The 21909-nt window shown below is 44.4% G+C and overlaps 1 protein-coding gene across 3 annotated transcripts in view; it reads right to left on the bottom strand.

Moving 5' to 3' along the window:
• Positions 1-21909, bottom strand: part of AMPD3 (adenosine monophosphate deaminase 3) — a 75002-nt gene that overhangs the window by 25273 nt on the left and 27820 nt on the right. For all 3 annotated transcript variants that reach the window (XM_069091209.1, XM_069091208.1, XM_069091207.1), the window contains exons 3-4: positions 12813-13017; positions 4032-4197 (exon numbers count right to left, since the gene is read on the bottom strand). In XM_069091209.1, the coding sequence (XP_068947310.1) occupies positions 4032-4197; positions 12813-13017 (371 nt within the window). The remainder of the gene's footprint in view (positions 1-4031; positions 4198-12812; positions 13018-21909) is intronic.

Genomic DNA, 21909 nt, shown 5'->3' with positions numbered 1-21909 from the left:
AGACATCAGGAACCAGACATAAAGTGGTGCTGACTATCCCTGAATTCTTTTTTTTCCAAAGAAAAGAACCAAGGCAAACAGGGGGAGGGGGAAAGAACGACCAGGCAGCAAATCTCACCTCAATCTACAAGAAATTCCCCCAAATTGGATCAGAGGGTCATAAATCTAGAGTTGGGGGAACCTGGGGTCACTTAGCCCAGCCCCCTCTTTTGACAGATAAGGTCATCTTCACACAGGCAGCAAGTAGAGGAGCAAAGGTCTGAAGGCAGAATCCAAAATTCCTTCCACTGCCCAAGACTGGAATAGGCTGCCCTCCAATGGTTAAGCAGAGAGTGCATGACCACTTTCCAAGGATGCTGAAAGAGGGGGCCCTCTATTCGAGTGGGGTGAAACTAAACAACCCCAGAAGACCCTTCCAAGTCAGAGATTCTAGAAATCTCTGAAGAATAGACATGAGCTACTACACTGAGTATAAGCAATGGATGTCAGCTTAAGGACTCTAGAAAGCATTCTGGCTTCCAATATCAACAATAATATTAGCCAGCATTTATAAAGTACCTACTGTGTGCCGGGAACTATGTATTATTTCCTTTGAATCCCCACAACTGAGCCTGGGAGCTAGGTACTATAAAAGGGCGTGACTGCCCTTTTATAGATGAGGAAACTGAGGCAAACAGAGGTGAAGTCACTTGCCCAAGGTCACATATCTCGTATCATGCCACCAGGCTGCCTCTAGGACAAAGAACCCTAACCATTATTTGTGGCAGGCTGAGGAAGCCTATGGATCCCTTCTCAGAATGATGCTTTAAAATGCATAAAATGAAATACTTAGAATTACAAAGGAAATGAAAAGTTAGTAAAAATATAGATATAGAGTTGTTTTTATTTTTTTCCCCTACCCCATCCAAGTTGACAGAATCCCTGAAATCCATCCACAGAATCCTCAGGGTCCTGTTAAGAGTCTTTGCTCTGGGCTGACCTTTGGACTCTGGTCAGTGGCGGCCTGTGAATGATGCCTCTTGATACCAAGCCTAAAGTCAATTCACTGCATGCTTCCTCCTTCTGGGGAGGGCTCCCTGTGACCTGGGCCTCCCTGAACCCCAGCTCCTCCTCTCAGTACATTCTGGCATCTCCTAGTCAGCAGGGGCACATTCCATAAGCTTTCCTGGGCTTAGCATCCTTCCAAAAAGCACAACATGTTTCTGGTCTATTACTGAATTGATCTTTGCAACATTCCTGAACAGAACCAAGCGGGTCATTCATTCCTTAGAGGAAGCTTGAACTGTGGGTTTGAAGCCTGAAGACCCAGGTTCAAATACTACCTCTCTTACTTCCTACTTAGAATAAGAAGTTAGACCTATGACCCTCTGCTGGCCTTGGCTGGTTCCCCAAGCCTCTCTGAGACTTCGTTTCCTCATCTGTAAAATGAAGGGGTTAGACTAGATCACCTACAACCTCGAGGGCCCCATGTGACCTTCTAGGTCCTCAAATGCAACTTGGCTGCAGGTTCTCCACCCCTGGACTAGATGGTCCCCAAGTCCCTTCGAGGGGACTAACTATGATCCTCAAGCAGCCACTGACCTTCAGGACTAAAACCTAGGTCTCCTTCTCCTCTGTTCACTAGTTTACATGAACTACCACCCAAAGTAAATGGCCTATGGATGGGTAAGGAGCCTGAGCCCCAGGACATCACACTGGTCTGCACAGGTCCATGCCAACAACATGCATCTAGGCAGAACCAAAGGCTTCCTGAGATCCTCCTGGGGGGAAGCTGGCACTGAGCTGCCTGCCGCTGGGGCACTACACCATTCCACTGGGCATGAGTTCAACCAGCCCATCAAAGAGCTTTTAAGAGAGATGTTTTAGGAAAGGCCTGCCCCTGCCCTCGATTTTCCATTTAAGTTATTTAGTCTCAAGTCTCTAATTAGAATACTGAGATCATCAGAGGCAACTCAATACCTCCCCCAGAGAGCCTTCCCTGTCCACCCGGCTTGCACCAATCTGTCTTTTCTGACCCCTGAGAGCCAAAGAGAGGCGCCGATGGACTCATTTCTGTGCTCATTTGGATGCTTAATCATCTACTGTCTTTTATTTTTATTTAAATGTTTCCTAAGTGAATGTTGTGGCTCCCAAGCAGTGAGTTCCCCAAGGGCAGAAACTAGGTTTTATAAGGCTCCATATCCCAGCACTAAACTCAGAACAGGGCTAGCCACATCCTGGGCACTCTATAAATCCTTGTTGAGTAAATGGAAATTCAGAAGCTGCAAAAGATGACTTTGTACAATAGGAAGGGCATAGAATAGTCTCTGGAGTCACAGGACCTGAGCTCTGACCAGCTACTTCTTGCAAATCTCTCAACCTCAATAAAATGAAGAAGGTTGGAACTGACGGGCCCCCAAGGTCCATTCCAGATCTAGGAGTCCCATAAGAAAATATTATTAAAGGGAATCAGCTCTGGCTGGTGAAAGGGTTTCACAAAGTCAGCCAATGAGTGATCAGACCTTCTGAACTTCCCTTCAAATAGCCTGCGCTCTCACCTAGCTTGACTACTCACCATTCCTCTTGTGCTGCTCCTTCCTACCTCTGGGCATTTTTCAACGCTGCCTGAATGTCTGGAATGCCTCCCCTCTCCCTTCGGGCAAGTGGCATAATATATGTAGTGATGGGCCTGAAATCAGGAAGACCTGAGCTCAGATCTGACACTCAGACACTTACTAACTGTGCAACCCTGGGCAAGTCGCTTAGCCTCAGTTTGCTTCTGTTTCCTCAACTATAAAATGGGGATAACAACATCACTGACCTCTCAGGGCTGGTGGAAAGACAGAATAAGACAACATTTGTAAAGCTCATGGCTCAGCGAGGAGCTCATATTGTTTTTGTTGTTCATCCTTCATTCTCTAAGAGGACCAATGGCATCAGGAAGGTGATGTCTTGACTTGGAAGTGAACTGGATTTAAGTGAGGCAGGTCTGCATAGTCATCAGCCTCACAATCTCCTCCAGAGTCTTCAGAGTCCGGTGGCAAGATGCAGGTCAAGATGACAGGCGAGGGTCCTGGATGCAGTGGGTGACCTTGGTCAACCCCCATTCAGTGAGTAAAGACTAGGTTCATAGTAGGTGCTATGTAAATGCTTCTTCCTTCCCTTCAGAAGTTTCTGACTGAAATCTCACTCATCTTTCAAGGATCAGGCTCAAATATCATCTTTTCCATGAAGCCTGCCCTGTTCCCCTCAGTTGCAAAGGTCTCTACTTCCTCTGGCCTCTCCTAGCATTTGGGCTATACTTCTCCTCTGCCCTTGTATTCTGATATGATAAGAATTATCAAATAGTATTAACATTCTATATGCTTATTAGAGCTAGATTTAGTTTTGCAAAACACTTTGTGTTATCTCGTGATCCTGACAACAATCCTGAGGTAGGTGTTGTTATTATTATTCTCATTTTACAGATAAAGAAACTGAGGTAGTCAGAGGTTAAATAATTTGCCCAGGGTCACACAGCTAATATGTTTCTGAGGCAGGATTTGAACTCAGGCGTTCCTGATTCTAAACCCAGCACTGACAACACCACCTTACTATCTACTGGTATGTATTAGGCTATATGTATACATGTCATCCCCTACTAGATTCAAAGTTCCCTGAGGGCCCATGTTGCTGTTCAGTCATTTCAGTCATGTCTGACTCACTGTGCGCATTTGGGGGTTTTCTTGGCAAAGATACTGGAGTGGTTTGCCATTCCTTCTCCAGCTCATCTACAGAAGAGGAAATCAAGGCAAAGAGGGCTAAGTGATTTGCCCAGGGTCACACAACTAGTTAAGTGTCTGAAGCCAGATTTGAACTCAGGAAGAAGAGTCTCCCTGACTCCAGGTCCACTTCATTGCCTGAGGGCAGATACCATGTCTTATTAATTTTTTTATCTCCTGCAATTCCCAGCACACACACACAAAGTGTTTAATAAATGCTGAATTGATCTTCTAGAAGCAGCTCTGGGAGTAGCAGGATCCCTCCCTCCCTCCCAACACAGCCAGTCATACCTGGAAACACCTCATCCCCGGGGCCCCACTTGTCAGCCCTCTGAGGGCACAGGTACTGGGCAGTGGTCCTTGGGAAGCGGTGGTAGGCAAGCCTCGAATACTTCTCCCGAATCATCAGGGCCTTGGCCAGGCTCTTGGCAGCTTGCTCGTAATCCTCCACAGTGATCTACAGGGAGGGAGCAGAGAGCGAGGGCATAATGGGCAAAGGAATGGCAGGGAGAGGGTGGCACCTCTGGGTGGGATGCTTTTGGGATAGGTCTGGGTATCAAATTGGAAAATGGCCATCCTCACACCAGTGTAAATACCAGCAATACAGGGGGAAAACCTTCTAAGGGAGACTGTGGCAAAGAAACAGGGCATACATGTGGACATACAGACACAGACAGTGCTACATGAAACACGGAGGGGACACACCCAGCCCCAGAGGGATCCGTATCATTCTCTCCTACCCATAATCCTCCTTCAGTTCCAAGAACCGTTTCCTTGTAGTTTGGGGGGTGGGGAGGAGAATGAGCTTCTGGATTTCAGCCACTTGAATGGCTTTTACTAGCATGAAAAGTGATGCAGTGTAATGGTTAGAGTCCTGGATTTGGTATCCAGAGACGTGGGCTGGAATTCTGCCTCAGACACTAACTGTGTGACCATCGACAAGTCACTTAACTTCTCTGGGATCCCATTTCCTCAATTGTAGGATGGGGCTCCTAATAACCACACTGAAAACATCTCGGTGATATTGTAAGACAAATTCGAGCTATTATAATCTCAGCGCTTTTTCCCACTGCCCAGGTCATATCACAAGGGCACAGGAAACAAAAGAGGTTCCCTTCTTAGGCATGAAAGTGCCCCTTTGCTCTTTTGCAAGACAATGCCCTACATCTGTCCTCCGTCAGCCTTGAAACTATATTTATGAGCCTTGAAATAATATTTTGTCCCCACTAACCCATGTTGCCGTTATCTTCTTCCTGAAGGATGCCACCTCTATACCAAGGAACACAGGACTGAATTCCCAGGGGCCTCTCAGTGAATTCTCAAATCAGTTAACAACAGAGCCTCAAGCCTCTAAAGCATGTATTCCTTCTTCAAGAAGGGAACCAGGAAGTACTTGGTATACAAGCATCAGATAACATTTTAAAAATGTACACAATTGTTTATATTCTAACATGCAGAAAATGTCTATGGAATCATTGATGAATCAATGGTTTTCCTCTTGTTAGACACGCACTTGTTTAGAGCAAAGCTCAGAATCCATACTAAATTTAAAAAAAAATGGTTTGATTAAGGCCACTCAAACCTGAGTTACATACGTGAGCTGTCAATGTAAATAAATAAATAATAGGAAAAGGCTAAAAGAACAGATATTGACACAACCTCTCAACCAAAGTTTCTTGCCACATCTACAAAGATTATCCAATGCAGAGTGCAAATGGACAAGAAGTTCCCTACTGGTGGTGAGGTCCTTTAGGTGCTCCTTTTTGTGGGTGACATTGGGCCGAAAGCGTCAAGCTCCAGAACACTGCATAGACTCCTTAAATCCATAATCACTGAAAAAGAGCTTGAGCTAAATATCCACATAGGAAAACCAAGTGGATGACAAATACCTATTGTCCAGCTTACAATATACAGCTAGATGGACAGGACCATAGAGCTGATAGTCATACATGCATGTACGTATATATGTGTACTGGGTATATATGTACATTGGCTATAGCTATATACCAATATATAATGCATATTCATATATACATATATTAATGTCAGTCCACAAGCATTCATTAAATGCCTACTATGTACCAAGCACTGTATTAAGCACTGGGATACAAAACAAACCAAAGGACAATCCCTGCCCTCAAGGAGCTCACAGTCTAATGAGGGGGACAACAAGAAAACAAATATACACAAACAAGCTATATGTAAAATAAATAGGACACAATTAAAAGAGGAAATGCTTTGTATGGAAGTTAGGACTTTATTAAGACTTGAAGGTAGCCAGCAGGCAGAAGTGAGGAGAGTATTCTAAGTCTGCAGAACAGTGCATGTAGACACATATGTGCCCACACACATACATGTGCGTGAAAATACAATATGTGTGGGCATATGGTCATGTACATGTGTGTTCATGCATGTGTGTTATATATTTATACCTTGAACAGACCCCTCAGATGGACAATTAGTTAGACATAAAATTTGCCCAACACAGAGATATTAGGCAAATAACTGGGAGCCACAGAGCAGGTTAGATTGCATTTGGGAAACCGGGCAGTGTTCTCAACTCTCCCAAGCTTCTTCCCAAAATAAAGACCCATTTTTTTTTTTAAACATCAGTATTCTTCTGAGGACACTTCCTGCCTGCAAATCAGGGATACCACAGTCTCTGAGGAATTCCAATTGTGGGCTGCCCAAGAGACAATGGAGAGATGTTTGGTGGGGATGAGTGAGCTGCAACTCATTCTCAATGAAGAACTGTGCAGAAATGGCCCAAAGGGCATCCCATAACTGGAAGGGGGGGTGGGGACTAATTAGCAGATGGCCCTTGGGCTTCTGTTCCTATTTGTTGTGCACACAGTCAAGAGGAAGGCACCCAGCGCCATGGCTGGATTTGCTGTAGAGGGTGTAGACATGACTCTAGACAATAGCTCCACAGGATGAGAAGGCATGAATGTACTTGCAGGCTGTAAACCGGAGGGGGTACACAAAGATGAAATCATATCCATTGAGGTGGTAGCAAATAATAAACACAAGGCCTTATGTTTGGATCCAAAACCCACTGCACAAAGTATGGGCTGGCTAGCTGGCAGGTTACACGAAAAGGAGCTGGTGGTGTTAGTGGGCTGTGAGCTCCTTTTGAGCCAACAGGATGAAACAGAGGCCAACAGCTCCAAAGGGAAGGACCTCCCCTGACACTAGCAAGCAGCCAAGGGCTCAGGCTTACTCTTTGTAGGGCCAAATGAGGCAAAAATGCATCACCCACTGGAATGAAGGCTGAGGTTTGGTGCCAGAGCCAGCAGCCATTAGCAGCCTTAATGAACAGTGTTGTCTCCAAGCTGCTCAGTAGTGCCAGAAACAACAAATAGTTCCTGAGGATGCCAAGTGAGCCCACCACACTCTGCATCCCAAAAAATAATAAGAGCTCTCAGAATCCCAGGCACAGCTGAGCTAGAGGAAACACTATGTTCTCTGGAGGGACACCAGGGTCCAGGCCAAGGGTCCTTGTATCCTTATCACATCCTGGCTCAGACATTCCCATGCTGACTCTGAGACACCTTGATTCCAGCAAAAAAAATGTCAACAGGTTTTCTGTCATACTGTTATCCTCCAAGCCCTGCCTACCTATCAATCTATCCTCTCCTTTTCCTGCTACCCTTGCTAAGGCAGAATCAAGAAGGGGACTAAGCCTGAGAAGGAATCGGGACCTCAGGAGGAAGCCAGATGTGGCTACTTATGGCAGTAAGGGGCCACGCCATAAGCCTGGGCAACATGATATGACTCTGACCTGATGGTGACGTGTATTATTGAGACAGGTCTTCTCACAATTAAGGCATTGCCCAATCAGATGAAATGAGCACATTTAGGATGACTAAGCTGATGTGGATCCAACTCAGCCCACTAACTTTCCCCCAAGATTCTATCTCTCATGCTACATGGGCTTTCCTAAGGTTTAGCACTTGGCTTTCCATAGTTCCTGAGTCCGAATATCCAGGCACTGGTCTTCAAAGTGGGAGATTTCCCCAGCATTTTGCCCTTTGAGTAGAAAAAAAAAAACCTCCTTGTGGATAACCTTATGCTTTGAATTGCCAATATCTAGAGTTTCCAAGAGAACAAGAGCTCCTGACTCAAGCATCCTTGAATCTAACTTGCTAGATAGAGGGAGTTTTCCTAGCAGCATGTTTCATGGAGGCAGAACAGGACCAACAGTAGAGGAGAGTCCAGTAGACAGCAGACTGACATCATCAAGGGAGTGAATGGGGGGAAGAAAGGCAAGAGCTATGAAGCTCGCCACCCTTGCTACCGACACGAACTGCTCATCTGGGATGAGTAAGGAGTATTTGTTCAATAGCCCCCCAAAATGCCCCCTTCCAGATTAAACTAAAACACTAAGAATTCATTTGGTTCACAGATTCCTGTGAATCTTTTTTTGGGCAGCTAGGTGGATAGAGTGCTGGAACTGGAGTCAGGAAGATGTGAGTTCAAATTCAACCTCAGACAACACTTATTAAATGTATGTCCCTGAGCAAATCACTGAGCCTCTGTGTGCCTCAATTTCTCAACTATAAAATGAGGATAATAATATCACCTACCTCTCAGAGTTGTTAGGAGGATCAAATGAGATAATATTTGCCTGGCAGAGGTACTACATAATGCTTATTCCCTTCCCTTTTGTATCTTATGCATTATCAGTGGTAGATGAAAGAAAGGCTGTCCCCACACTCAATAACCATATTATATACTAACTACTGTGTGAGAGTCAGGGACCCATTATGCACATTTCAGGTACCTAGAGATGGGCAATTATTTCCCAGAGAAAAACTCTGAAAGGGGAGCATAAGCAAAGAAGAGATAATGATCTCTCTGGGGTCCATATTATGCCCAGTCCACACGAACGCAGCGTCCTTGGGTGGACCCCTGGGAACAAGGAAAGATTTTTTTTTTATATCACTGTCACTTCCCAGTGACTTTCACTCCCACATATCAAAAACAAGCACAGTTGAGGAAAACAAATTAACCCCTGGACCACATCTGGAAAGGAATCTACCACCTCTCTGCTGAGAAGTGGGAGGCCTGCAGGCCCCTGAAGCCACCACTGGTCACCACACTGATCCCAGATCTGAAGGGCATCAGTGTGGTCACCTGAGTGGGCATTGCTGGTGTTGCTCTCCAGCCCTGATGGCCTCCAACACTGTCATTCTCAGTTTGCTGTACATGACTCGTTTTCCGGCACATTTGTTCTAACCCCCTGCATGCTGCTCAGACAAGCTGGTCTCCATGCCTTTGCAAAGGCTGTCTGCCCTGCATACTCTGTTCCCCACCTTCCAGCCTTCAAGGCTCAGCTGAAGCTGAAATTCACCATCTGACAACCGACAGCCTTTCCTGATCCCTCTGGCTCTTAGGGACCTATTCTGCCAAACTAATTTGTATATATTTTATATTCACTCATTTGTGTACAGGTTATTTCTCCCTCAATAGAATGTAAACTCCCTGAGGGCAGGGATTGTTTGGTGTCTTTATTTCCCCAGCAAAGTGCCTGGTTCATACCAGTTTACTAATCAATGTGTCTTGGGTCTTGGATTTTCCTATATTGTTCAATCCAGCTCCTTCATAAGAAAGGCAGTGTGGTATAATGGTAAGAACAGTAGTCCTGGAGTCAGAAGACAGGAGTTCAAGTCTTAAGAGAGCATATGGGCAACAGTCAGGCTTTGAACCCAGCTCCTCTGGTTCCAAAGCCAGCACATTTTCCCCTGAATCACATTGTCTTTAGAAGGTCAGGGAAAAAAGCAGCATGAAAAGTTTCCCTTTTTGAATTCAGAGAAGCATAGAAAAACATATGAAAGGATGCATGGTCTAGCTAAGCAGAACCAGGGAAGCAATATACATTCTGAGTGCAACAATGTAAATGGAAAGAAGCAATAACAACAAAACTGAAAACTACAGTTACAGCAACAAAGCCTGTCCCAAAAGAGGAAAATGAACTTCCTTCCCATCTGGGCAGAGGTAAAGGACTATGGGGGTGAGGTATTACATATACCATCAGGGTCAGTCAATACGCTGGTTATTTTTGCTAGGCTCCGTTTTTCCTTTCTTTTTTATTCTTTATTACTCAGAATGTTTTTCTGTGTAGGGGAGAAGGGATAGATATATTTGGGAATTAAGCTTATTTAAAACAAAAAGATATTTAAAATCAATGATAATTTTTGAAAGCTACCCATCTTGCAAGGAGCAGATGACTTTAAAGAGTAAAGATTGAGTGGTCTGAAGAGCCTGGAATAATTTTTAAAAAAGGGTTTTTCCAAGTATATTTCTTAGAAATTTCCCTCTCAAAAAAAAAAAAAGAAAGAAAAAATCATTTGTACTTGCAACTAAGGGATAGGGCCTGGACCTGTGATTTCCCTAAGATAGGAACACTTCTTAACATGAAGAAATTTCCTTTACCAATGCAGGTCAGCACCTTAGAAAGCTACCTAAAGAACTGAGATTTTGATAACAGCATTTCAATATAATTGATTTCCTTTATAATTCTATATATTTTATTTTTAAATGTTATTCTAAGAAGGGGTCCAAAGGCTTTTCTTGGCTGCCAGAGGGGTTCAGTCAAGATTTAAGCCAACCCCCTCATTTTACAGATGGGTAAATGAAGGCCTAGAGTGAGGACCTGATTTTCAAGATAGCAAGTAGCAGAACTGGAAATGGAATAGAAGTCTTCTGACTCCAGTTCCAGGCCTCTTTCCCCAATCTGATGCTGATGAATCTTGGGGCAGAGATAGAAGCAACAGGGCTTGAAGTAGGAAACATCTCCCATTTCCAAATGCCTATCAGACATTATGAACTCGATATCCTGTAAATGCCTCCGACCCATCACGTCTAAAGCTGAGATCATTGCCTTCCCCCCCCAAACCCTTCCCCCCTCCTGACTTTCTTATTCCCAGAGAAGAGGATGGTATCAAGGGTACCACCATCCTCCCTGCTACCTAGGCTCCCAACCTAGGTGTCATCCTCAACTCCGCACTCTCTCACCTCCCACATTCACTCAGCTCCCAAGTACTGTCCATTCTACCTTCCTAATATCTCTAGAACATACTCCTTCCTTTCCTCTGCTGTAGCCATCAGCCTGGTTCACACCCTCATCACCTCCTGCCTGGGCTACTGCCTCAGCCTGCTGATTGGTCTGCCTGCCTCAAGGCTCTCCACTCCCTGTTCCACCCTTCATTAAGCTGTCAAATTCATCTGCCCATGTCTTCCTCCTGTTCAGTAAACTCCAGTCACCCCCTATGACCTTCATGATCAAACAGAAAATTGGCCCCCTCTAGTCTTCTCACACCTCAACTCCCCTTCAGGGACTCTATGACCCAGTGACACCAACCTCCCTGACATGCCTTTCACAGGACACCCCACCTCCGAGCTCTGTACTTTCACTGGCTGTCCCCCATGCCTAGAGTGCTCTCCTTCCTGGTTCCTCTGGCTTCCTGCCAAGTCTCTCTAAAATCCTCCCATTGGCTATAAACCTATCCTTATTCCCCTTAAGAAGACTATCTTCAATTAATTCTGTCTATAAATATATGCATATATTATCTATAATATACATATGTAACACATATCATGTATGTGTACACATACATACTGATATCTATACATATATGTATACATACACACATAGATCTAGGTAGACATCTTGTTTGCCCTTGGGTGTTTACATGTTGTCTCTCCCATTAGACAGTCATGCTGGTCCATATCTGGCCACTGGATCCAGATGGCTCTGGAGAACATAGTGAGGCTGGTGACCTTGCACAGCCCTACCTCACTTAAATCCAATTCACTTGCACGTCATGGCATCACCTCCCTGATGTCATGGTCTTCTTCCAGACTGAAGGACAAACAACAAGCTTCCATTCTGACTAGGAGAGACTTGAGAGCTAACGCTCGTTCTGTTGGTGACTGTCACGACCATGTGACATGGAACAATTCTCTACTTTCTGTGTGTGTCAGTTTTCACATCTGCAAAATAGGGCCACTCCCTACACTGAGGCGGACACATGAAGTCATGTCTATGGGAACTCTTGGTCTGAGACACAGCAGCACTTTAGATCTAAAACCATTCCTAGAAGTGCCAAGTGTTTGAAGGAACAAACCCACCATCTCCTGTACTAACTCCTTCCCAACCACCAATAACCAACCATTATTGGTTGGGTTTTAAACTAGACCATGCCCAGAAAGGGACCTCATGGCTTCCTGATGAAGGTACTCTGCCATCCTTTCTGTAGATACCACGGTGCTCTAATGTGCTGTAGGCTTATTCTTTCCCTCCCTCCAGCCAACGGTCTAGTTTGACTACCTCTGATCCAGGGCCTCTCTCTTGCCTACCGCCCCCTCCAATCCAGAGGGAGAGAAGAAACAATCTAAGACTTCTCTCCCTGACTCCGGGGAGGCTGCTGGATCTCCATGGCCAAGCTCAAACCACCTCAGTAAGGCACAGGTCCCTGAACTGAGCTGTCTCCAGACCCATGTCAATAATTACAGTAAGAGCTAACATTTCTATAACACTTTAAGGTTTGCAGAGCACTTTCCATCTATTATCTCATTAAATACAGAAGGGACCTCAAAGGCTCTTCTGGCCCAAGTCCATCATTTTGTAAATGAGGAAATGAAGGTCCAGAAAAGATGCCTGACTTGCCCATGGTCACATAGGTAGGAAGTGGTAAATCTGGGATTTGACCCTGTAAAGTGATGTGTATATTGAGTGACTGACTATATCTATGGCTGGAACCTCGAAGCTACCTAGTCTACACTCCCTATTGTACAGCCCAAGATCTGAGGCCTTGGGAGGTTAGATGATTTATTTTACACAAGGTCACTCAGGTAGTAAATGTCAGAGATAGCCTTAAACCCAGCTCCTCTGACCCCAAAGCCAGTAATCTTTCCACTGAAGCACCCTGTCTGCCTTTTCCTGAATGTAAGAGCCTCCCCCACATGCCCAGGGGGGCAGGAGCTGGAGTTGGTGCAGAGTACAGCATTCTGTGCTGCTGGGTTTGATTTCAGAGGGAGGAAGAGAAAGAGAGAAGGGGGAGCTCTTACCCCAGCACAGTAATCTCCACTGATGGTGACGCGCTGAAACTCGGGCATAACAAATGACCCAGGAGCTGCCTGGGAAGCCGCTCCTGCGGGGACTGGCGTAGGGGGTGATATGGCAGGACTGGACGATGGCGGGACCTTCCAGTCTTGCTGGGCTGGCATTTGCAGAGACAGAGACTGGGATCGAATCATCTTGAAACTCTTCTTTCTAGGAGCCAATGATAAGAGAAAGCAGTTAATTAAGTCCAGGGAAAAGCTGGCCAGAGGGGCAGGTTTTCTCTGCAGGGACAGAGTCTTCATTAATGCTGAAGACTAGGTCATTTTGAACAGATTAATCACTGGCACTGGCCAGACCATTAACAAGCTGAGAATTATGGTACCTATGCTAGCATTTTCCTTCCTGTTGTGTGTGACATCCAGACACACTGGCAGTGCCTTCCTGTCTCCATTTCCTTTTCCATTCCAGACATTCAACAGCAACCTGGGTCAGTAATGGGTACCAACCTCTGCCCAGGTGAAGCCTATATCATCCCTCAGCTGGACTATTGGACACCTTCCAAACTGGTCTTCCCACCCCAAATCTCTCCCCACTCTAATCCAGCCTCCACACATCTACCAAAATGATTTTCCAAAAACATTTACATGATAGAGTGCTAGACTTGGAGTCAGGAAGACTGGAGATCAAATTGTGCCTTGGATACTTCCTGGTGGTGGGATCCTGGGTAAGTCACTTAATCTCCTTCAGTTTCTTCATCTGTAAAATGAGAAGGTTGGACGAAATGGCCTTCCTTGGACCCTTCCAGTGCCAAATCAATGCTCATTCATCAATGGACTTTTGAGAAGGGCTTCTTGACTATTATTAGGAGATTCTTCTTAAGAAAAGGGAAGGCGGGGACTCACTTTGAGAAGTGTTCTGTGATTTGATCTGAATTCTGGGAAGCCGTTGTTGAGAGTCCCCCGGCTTTGAAAAACCCAGATGTGGAAACCCAGATGTTGACTGGGTATGGATGTAATGGTTGGACAGTTTGGAAAGCTGTCTACTTGATCTGTTAATGTCTTGATAATTCTGTCTGTATATTTTGAAGTTTGGGGTGCTGACCTTTTTCCCCTGAACAAGGTAAACGATATATGTCTGACTGATTAAAGTAAGCTTGTTAACCCATTTTGAGTTGCTTTCCTTTAACAAAGCAGATCCAAGAACCTGTGTGAGCAGCCCCGCTAGAGACTCCAGGGTGCTTGCTGCTACACTCCCTGAGAACCATCCAGTGGCTATAATGTTCAGTTTCTCCTTTGGCCTAGAACCAAAACCAAGAACTCATCTCTCCTGAAGTGCCCACAGTCAGCAGCATACCACTCCACAGCTTCTGCACTCATTGGATGTGTGTTGGTTCCTGTAATGGAAATGCAAATTTAAAGTTCTTCCCTGCCCCTAGGCCCTTTGATAGGCTTAAGAGACTCTGAGGACATTCCTTGATTTGAAAATGTACTCTGCCTCCTAATAGGCTGAATGTGGTCACATGGAGCCTGTGGCAGGAGGCTTGGTTTTCAGTAATGCCCACACCTTGATACTGTGTGATTGAGCAGTGGGTCAAGATGGTGGTTACATTCTCTGACCCAGGAGAAGGCTATATAATTCCTGATGTGAGGCTTTGTTTTGGGGCTCACTTTGAGAAGTGTTCTGTGATTTGATCAGATGAGACTCTGGGAAGCCGTTGTTGAGAGCCCCCCAGCTTTGAAAAACCCAGATGTTGATTTGGTATGGATGTAATGGTTGGACAGTTTGGAAACCTGTCTACTTGATCTGTTTCTCTGTCTTGATAATTCTGTCTGTATACTCTGAAGTTCAGGGTGCTGACCATTTCCCCCTGAACTAGGCAAACGATATATATATATATTTGACTGATTAAAGTAAGCTTGTTAACCCAAAAAAAAAAAAAAAGGGAAGGCTTTAAGAAAATGCTAGAGGGAAAATCTCAAGACTGAGAGTCCATGGGAGCTAGATGAGAGGCCAAACTCCACCATTTACCATCTATGTAAACTTGGGGGCCAAGCCCACCCTCTTTGAGCCTCACTTATACAATTTTTGCCCATCTTTGCTGACACCTTCCTTTGAGGGATCATGATGGAGACTCTGAGTTGTCAAAGTCCTTCTAACCTTCTAGAAGAGTCTATTCATTAATGGACCATGTAAATGTTGGCAGTGGACAAGGTACAGAAAGATTCCTCACCAGAAATTTGGCTACCAGGTGATATTTTTTATTTCCATCACAAGACCATATAAAGCTCACCTACCAAGGAATGGAAAAATTGTTTTCTGTTAATGCAGAGAATATCCCTTCTTAAAAGTCAGCATGGTAATAATAGCTAGCATTTATGCAGGGCTTTATCAATACTGTCATCTCATTTGATGCTCATACCAAGGTGTAAGGCAGGTACTACTATACCCATTTTACGGATAAGGAAACTGAAAGTGGTTAAGTGATTTGCCCAGGGTCATACAAAGGGAGCATTTGAACTCAAGTCTTCCTGACTTCCAGTCTAGCACTCCTTTCACTGTGGGGGCCATCTCCAGTCATTCTAATCTATATCCTGCCCCTGGACCCAGATGGCTCTGGAAGAGAAAGTGTAACTGGTGACCTTACACACCCCTGCCTCACTTCCCCTAGAAAGTCATGGCATCACCTTCCTGATGTCATGGTACTCTTTGAGAATGAAGGACAAACAAGAACCACCATTCACTGTGCTGCCTAGCTGCTTCAGGATGCATAGCAGATAGACCTGGAGGCAGATACCAGCTCACAGCCTTAGTTTCCTCATCTGTAAAATGTAGATGATAATGGTGTTCATCTCACTGGGTTATTATGAAGCAGGAAAAGCCCTTTGTAAGCCTTAAAGAATCATATAAATGCAAACTCTTCTCAATACTTAACAATGAAAAACCAAATCACATAGTCTTGAGACTGCTAAGGAAAAGCATCTTGTCAGCCCATGGAAGGCACAGTGGGGTTGTGGTATCTCCTTCAGTGACTGGTCCCCTGGCTTGGGCTCACGCCCCAATACTGAGCTTTCCACTGGAGCCTGTTCAGTTCTGGGACATTCTTACTGAGATGAGCACTGGCTCCTTGAAACCATTTTCTCCACATTGCAAAATACAGTGATGCTCAAGCCTGAAGTATCCAGTTGGACCTGAGGCTATGAAGGGAGGGAAAGAAACCACTCACTGCTGCTCTGTCATCTCCTGGCCTGGCTTCTATTTTTAGAAGACCTTTTCCACCACTGCCCTAACTAGAGAAATCCCTTCCTTCCCCACAAGCATCTCTGCTGACACTGCCCGGACCAATCAAAGTTCAGAGACAGCACAGAAGATCAGGAGGGCTGCCCTTGGTTCCATAAGCACACTGCAGGCACTGAGGGCAGGGGCGTCCAAACACCAGCCATGGGAGGCTTCTCTGCACTTGCAGGTGCTACAGTGGGGCTCAGTTCTCTCTCTGTGGCAGGGAGTTCTGGCCCCACAAGGGCTCAAGTTGGTTTTCTCCTCCCCTGGGGGATCCCAAGATAGCTCCATCAGGATGGATGTTAATGGTGCTAGCAAGCCAGGAAGAACAGCTCCTACCACCAAGGTCTTGAACTCTGCACCCTCTGTACATATATAGGAACAAGTGAAGGTCTAGGCTCGCGATCCTCAGCCAGGCCAAAATGTTTCCTGGTCAGACAGCCTAGAGATTCTCCACCACTGGAAACTACATAAGAGGCAGGGCCCTGCAGGGGTAAAACAGGAGAGCCAAAGTCAGGGGCCAGGCCTGCTCCCGATTCACTGATTAACCTCCAATAAATCACTTCCCCTTGAGGAGGCTCAGCTTCCTTGTCTATAAAATGGGGACACAATGACACTTCCCTCAAAGGAAGGTTCTAAGCACCAAACAGGATCATGTCAGCAAAACACTTGGGAAATGCATGATTTCTCCCTGTTAGCCTTACCAGACAAAGAACAGGAGCAAAGACTCAACCTGGGATCCGTGAAGCCCCTCGTTTGGCTGCTTCCATTGTGCTAACTGTATTGGATAGAATTGATTTTCTTTGGAATCCAATCTATTTTATTCTGGGCATTTAAAAATGCTGCTCTGGGGGCGGCCAGGTAGCACAGCAAGTAAGAGCACTGGCTCCAGAGTCGGGATGATCTGGGATCCAATTCGGGCTCAGACACTTAGCACCCACCCAGAAACACCTGGCCGTGTAAACTTGAGCAAGTTACTTAACCCCAATTGCTTAGGGGCGGCCAGGTGGCTCAGAAAGTAAGAGCACCGGCCCCAATGTCGGGATGACCTGGGATTGAATCCAGGCTCTGATTCTTAACGCCACAACCAGAAATAACTGGCCTTGTAACCTTGAGCAAGTTAATTAACCCCAATTGCTTTAGCAAAAATAAAATAAAATAAAAATGCTGCTCTGAGAACAGGTCTGTCCATAGGCTCCCCCAGACTGCAAGCCCCCAACCAGGCGTGTTGCCACACTAGTGTGTCCAGGTTGCGTAACAGCAGACTCTTGGCTTTTTGCTTCCTTTCATTATTCTTTATCACAAGGGATGACTCTTTGGGAGGAGGGATTAGACTGAGAGCTTCCCTAAGGGCAGGGATTGTGTTTTACATTTTTTTGTATCCCCAATTTGGCAGAGTGCTCGGCACACTGTAGGCCTTAGCAAAGGTTTGCTGATACTTGACTGAGTGAATTGGGAACAGAAGCAGTGGGAAATGTGGGGATCGTAAAGACAAAAGATTTCAACAAAAATTTATTTTCTTAAGAGCATGCCATTTGGGGGCCATGGCCAGTATGTTTTGCTTAAATAGTCATATTTATAACAAAAGTTTTGGTGTTCTGTTTCTTTTTTTCCCCCAGGGGGTGAAGGTAGAGAAGATGAACGCTAACTGAAAAAATTAAATTTAATGTTAAAACATATCTAAGTGTGTTCAGATCCCAGTTAAGATTAATGACAGAAAAGAGGGTTTACACCTCCCCCCTTTCCCTCTGCCAAGTAAAGAAATCGACAGTTAGGGGACAGATCCAATCCTGGGCCTGACTTCACCTGCTCTGGTCCCTGGTGCTACATACAGTACACAGACTAATATCCCCCAGATGGCCATTGTGGCTTCAACAAACCAAAGGGATGAACCAAAGTTCAGAGTAGTTGAACAACAGTTCACTAGTCATTTCAACGGGCAATAACGTAAGGCCATAATCTGCTCTGAATCCACAATGTTTTTTTAAAATGCATTTATTAATCACCTATGGTATATAGTGTCCCAAGTACTATAATAGGTACAGGAGATATAAAAGCAAAAATCAAGACAGTCCCTACCCTCAAGGAGTTTATATTCCACAGTCCAAGTGAACAGCTAGCTGTGCCGGCCCTAGAGAAGTCTAGTTACCTTCAGTAGACTTCAGAGTAATAGAAATAGTAATGAAGAAGACAGAACACAGCAGGTGTCTTCCTCAAGGCAGAGAGGTGGGGGCCTTCTAGAGCAGAATATTGCATACACAGCCAGACAAGATTTGGGGATGAAATAAGAAAATGACTTCAAGAACATAATAAAATGAATTTTTATAAAATACATGTCAGATTCAATCCCCTGAGCCTACTTCCCCAGCTATCAGATTTCTGCTTCTTCCCTTCCACCTCCCTCTTCTCTATGTCTTTCTCCCCCTTAGTGTTCGTCTTTCCCGTCTCTCTTCTTAAATCTCCTTCATTCCCCTTGTAGTGTGAGGGTCACTTCCCTAAGTTTAGGAAGCTTTCATGTTTGCACTTGGAGGTGCCCATTTTGGCCTAGTCAGAGACTTTTTGGCTTCATTGCTGTTTACTGGCTGTTTCCCAGGTCACTTAGGCTGCCAAGTGGAAACTCCTTGCCTGCACAGGTCTTACTGAGTGCCTGAGTCAGAGGGAAGAGTTGGCTTACTGGGTCACTGTCAGTGTTTTCCTGGCTAGTTGCCCTTATCCCTGAACCAGGCACTATCCACCATCCTCAAGCTCCTGATCCGAACTTCATCAGTGCTGATGATTCAAGCATGATCCAGGGGCAAGGATATGGAATTGGTCCCTCATGGGGCCAATACTCACTCCATAACCAGAGAAGGAGAAACCGGGAAAAATGACAGTCATACCCTTTCACCCCACTCCCCAACACCACCCTCTTAAAAATACACATTTTTGAGAGGACTCAGTGGTGTCCCTCAGAGCCTAGCTTTTCTACCTCCTGTTTGGCCCTCATTTAAGGAATCAGTTATTTCTCAACACTAATTATGACTTGGGGCTTCCCAATATACTTAAGAAAAAAATGTGTTGTTGTTGTTTAGTCATTTCCTGGAATGGTCTGCCATTTCCTTCCCCAGGTTTTCTTGGCAGAGATAATGGAGTGGTTTGCCATTTCCTTCCCCAGCTCATTTCACACATGAGGGACTGAGGCAAACAGGGTTAAGTGACTTGCCCAGGGTCACACAGCTTGGAAGTGTCTGAGGTGGAAATTGAACCAAGGTCTTTCTGACGCCAAGCCCAGAGCACATGGAAAGAAAGCCCTGTTGTAAAAGCCAGAGTTCCATGGAATTGTGAGAGAAAATGTTGTAAGAAAAGACTCCTCACAAACAAGTTTGAGAGGCTTAAGAACACAAGGACCACCCACAATTCCTGAGGGATAATAGACTCAACATGCAGAATGAGACCCTCATCTTTGGACATGGCCAATTGGAAATGTGTTTGCCTTGACCTTATCATAAATATGTTTTCTTTTTTAATTTTCTCAATTAGAAGGGGACATGTGGGAGGAAAATAAAATAAATTATTAATTTTAAAATATAATAATATAGTAACATAATATATCAATATATGGTATTATATATTACTAGATATTATTATATAATATGTATAATATAGTAATAAAAGAGAGGGGTTTTTTTTAAGCCTTTAGAGTCAGGAAACCTGGGTCAATTCTAATCCATCTTATTCTCGCAAAGCCTACTCCACAAAATTGCTGAGGGGACAAAATGAGAGGAATAGATTGTAAACCATGTAAATCAACTTGAGATTACAAAACAGTTTATAATTATTATTTTATTTTATCCTAACAACAACTTTGGGAGGCAGGTGCTATTATTATCCCCATTTTACAGATGAGGAAAGTGAGGTAGACAGAGGTTAAATGGCTTACCCAGGGTCACATGGCTAATAAGCATCAGAGGCAGAATTAGAACCCAGGTCTAAACTGACTTTAGATTCAGCACAATGGTATTGCGCATTTTCTATAATAATCTGAGTTTGCGAAATAAAGTCTTCTATAACCAATGAAATTATACATTCAGTCCAAAAGTATTATATATGTACATATATGGATATATATGTGTGTATACACACATACACATACACACACAGATCCATATACTCAAAAATCTTAGTGTAATTAAGCCTTAATAGCTTAAGGCTTTAGAGATATCCTGTCTATGTGTGTGTATGTACAGATTGATATATCTGCATCTATGTATAGACTGGACTTAGTAGTACAGAAGCTTCTATAGAAGAAGAAATTCCCAGTAAAGTTATAAATACAGATTAGCACCTTTCATTCATCATATAGTCTTAAGAGAATTGCCTGGGATATGAGGGAGTTTTTTGGCATATAATTTTATTTGCTTATTTATAATTTAGGTGAAAAATTTCACCACGAAATACAGTGTTTTGTAGAAAGAGATGATTTATGAAATGCAAGCCAATATTCAACATACCACCTTTTTAGATCATTTCCCCTCTTTTAAGATGAACACACATACCCTATTCCGTTTTGAAGCAATAACTTTAAAAAAAAAAGAATCCTAAAACAGATTTTATGCCCAAAGCAATATCTTCCTATAAACTTTATTTTAAATGAGGAGAATTTCCCCCACCCCAAGATATTTGCTCAATTCCAAAAGGATCAAGACAATCACTTCAGTGGTTCCTCAATATAAGATACATTTCTTCTCTTTATCTTCAAGATATCTGATCACTGTTAATGTTTTCTCTCAAGAACTGCTTTCCAAGATAAGTGGTAGCTATACTGGAAGGGGTTAGAAGGAGGATTTGAACCTAGGTCACCCTGACTCTAGGGAGGCCTCACTACACCATGCCCAATGCCATGACCTAAGGCTACATATTGGAAAAGAAAGAAATGAGCATGACTAGAAGAATCTCTAAGGCTCATGGGATTGTAATGGGAATGCAAATTTGGAAGATCTTCCCTGCCCTTAGGCTAAAATGCACCTGAAGCCTGGGGAGGGAGGCTTGTTTTTCAGTAGATACTTTTTGATTGGCCAATGGGTCCAAAAGGTTGTTACATTCTCTGGGCCAGGAGAAGGCTATATAAGCCCTGATGTGTAGCTTTGTTTTGGGGCTCACTTTGAGAAGTGTTCTGTGATTTGATCTGAATTCTGGGAAGCCGTTGTTGAGAGTCCCCCGGCTTTGAAAAACCCAGATGCTGATTTGGTATGGATGTAATGGTTGGACAGTTTGGAAATCTGTCTACTTGACCTGTTAATGTCTTGATAATTCTGCCTGTATACTTTGAAGTTCGGGGTGCCGACTTTTCCCCTGAACAAGGTAAACGATAGATGTCTGACTGATTAAAGTAAGCTTGTTAACCCATTTTGAGTTGCTTTCCTTTAACAAAGCAGATCCAAGAACCTGTATGGGCAGCAAACCCTGAGGATGCGCTTGGGGTGCTTGCTGCTACAGGGATATAGGCTCTGGGAACCCCCTTGAACTCTTGATTTGGCTTGTGTCTGAAGCCATAAGCCTTTCATTATGGCTTTGCCCAATTCTCTGTTACCTTTAACCTAGTCTAGCCCGCCATTGTCTGTTGTCTCTGATCATGGGTAGGCTATTTCCCACTCTTGATCCTATCTAAGACCCCATTCTCTTGATTCCTGGCAGAACCCCTGGTCACCCCAGTCTACTGGCCACTCCCATCAAGAGCCTCCTTAGACCTCTCCTCCAGTCACCTCAGCCTACTTGGCCAACCCTAGATCCCTCCCACATTCTTTCTGTATATAAGATCCATCTCAGCCTCCATTAAGGTGCTCACAC

The sequence above is a fragment of the Petaurus breviceps genome, unplaced genomic scaffold, assembly GCF_028583685.1.
Source record: "Petaurus breviceps papuanus isolate PSGF00001 unplaced genomic scaffold, PetGlider_PUasm1.0 188, whole genome shotgun sequence".
NCBI lineage: Eukaryota > Metazoa > Chordata > Mammalia > Diprotodontia > Petauridae > Petaurus > Petaurus breviceps.
This window is presented reverse-complemented; position numbering and strand designations above follow the sequence as displayed.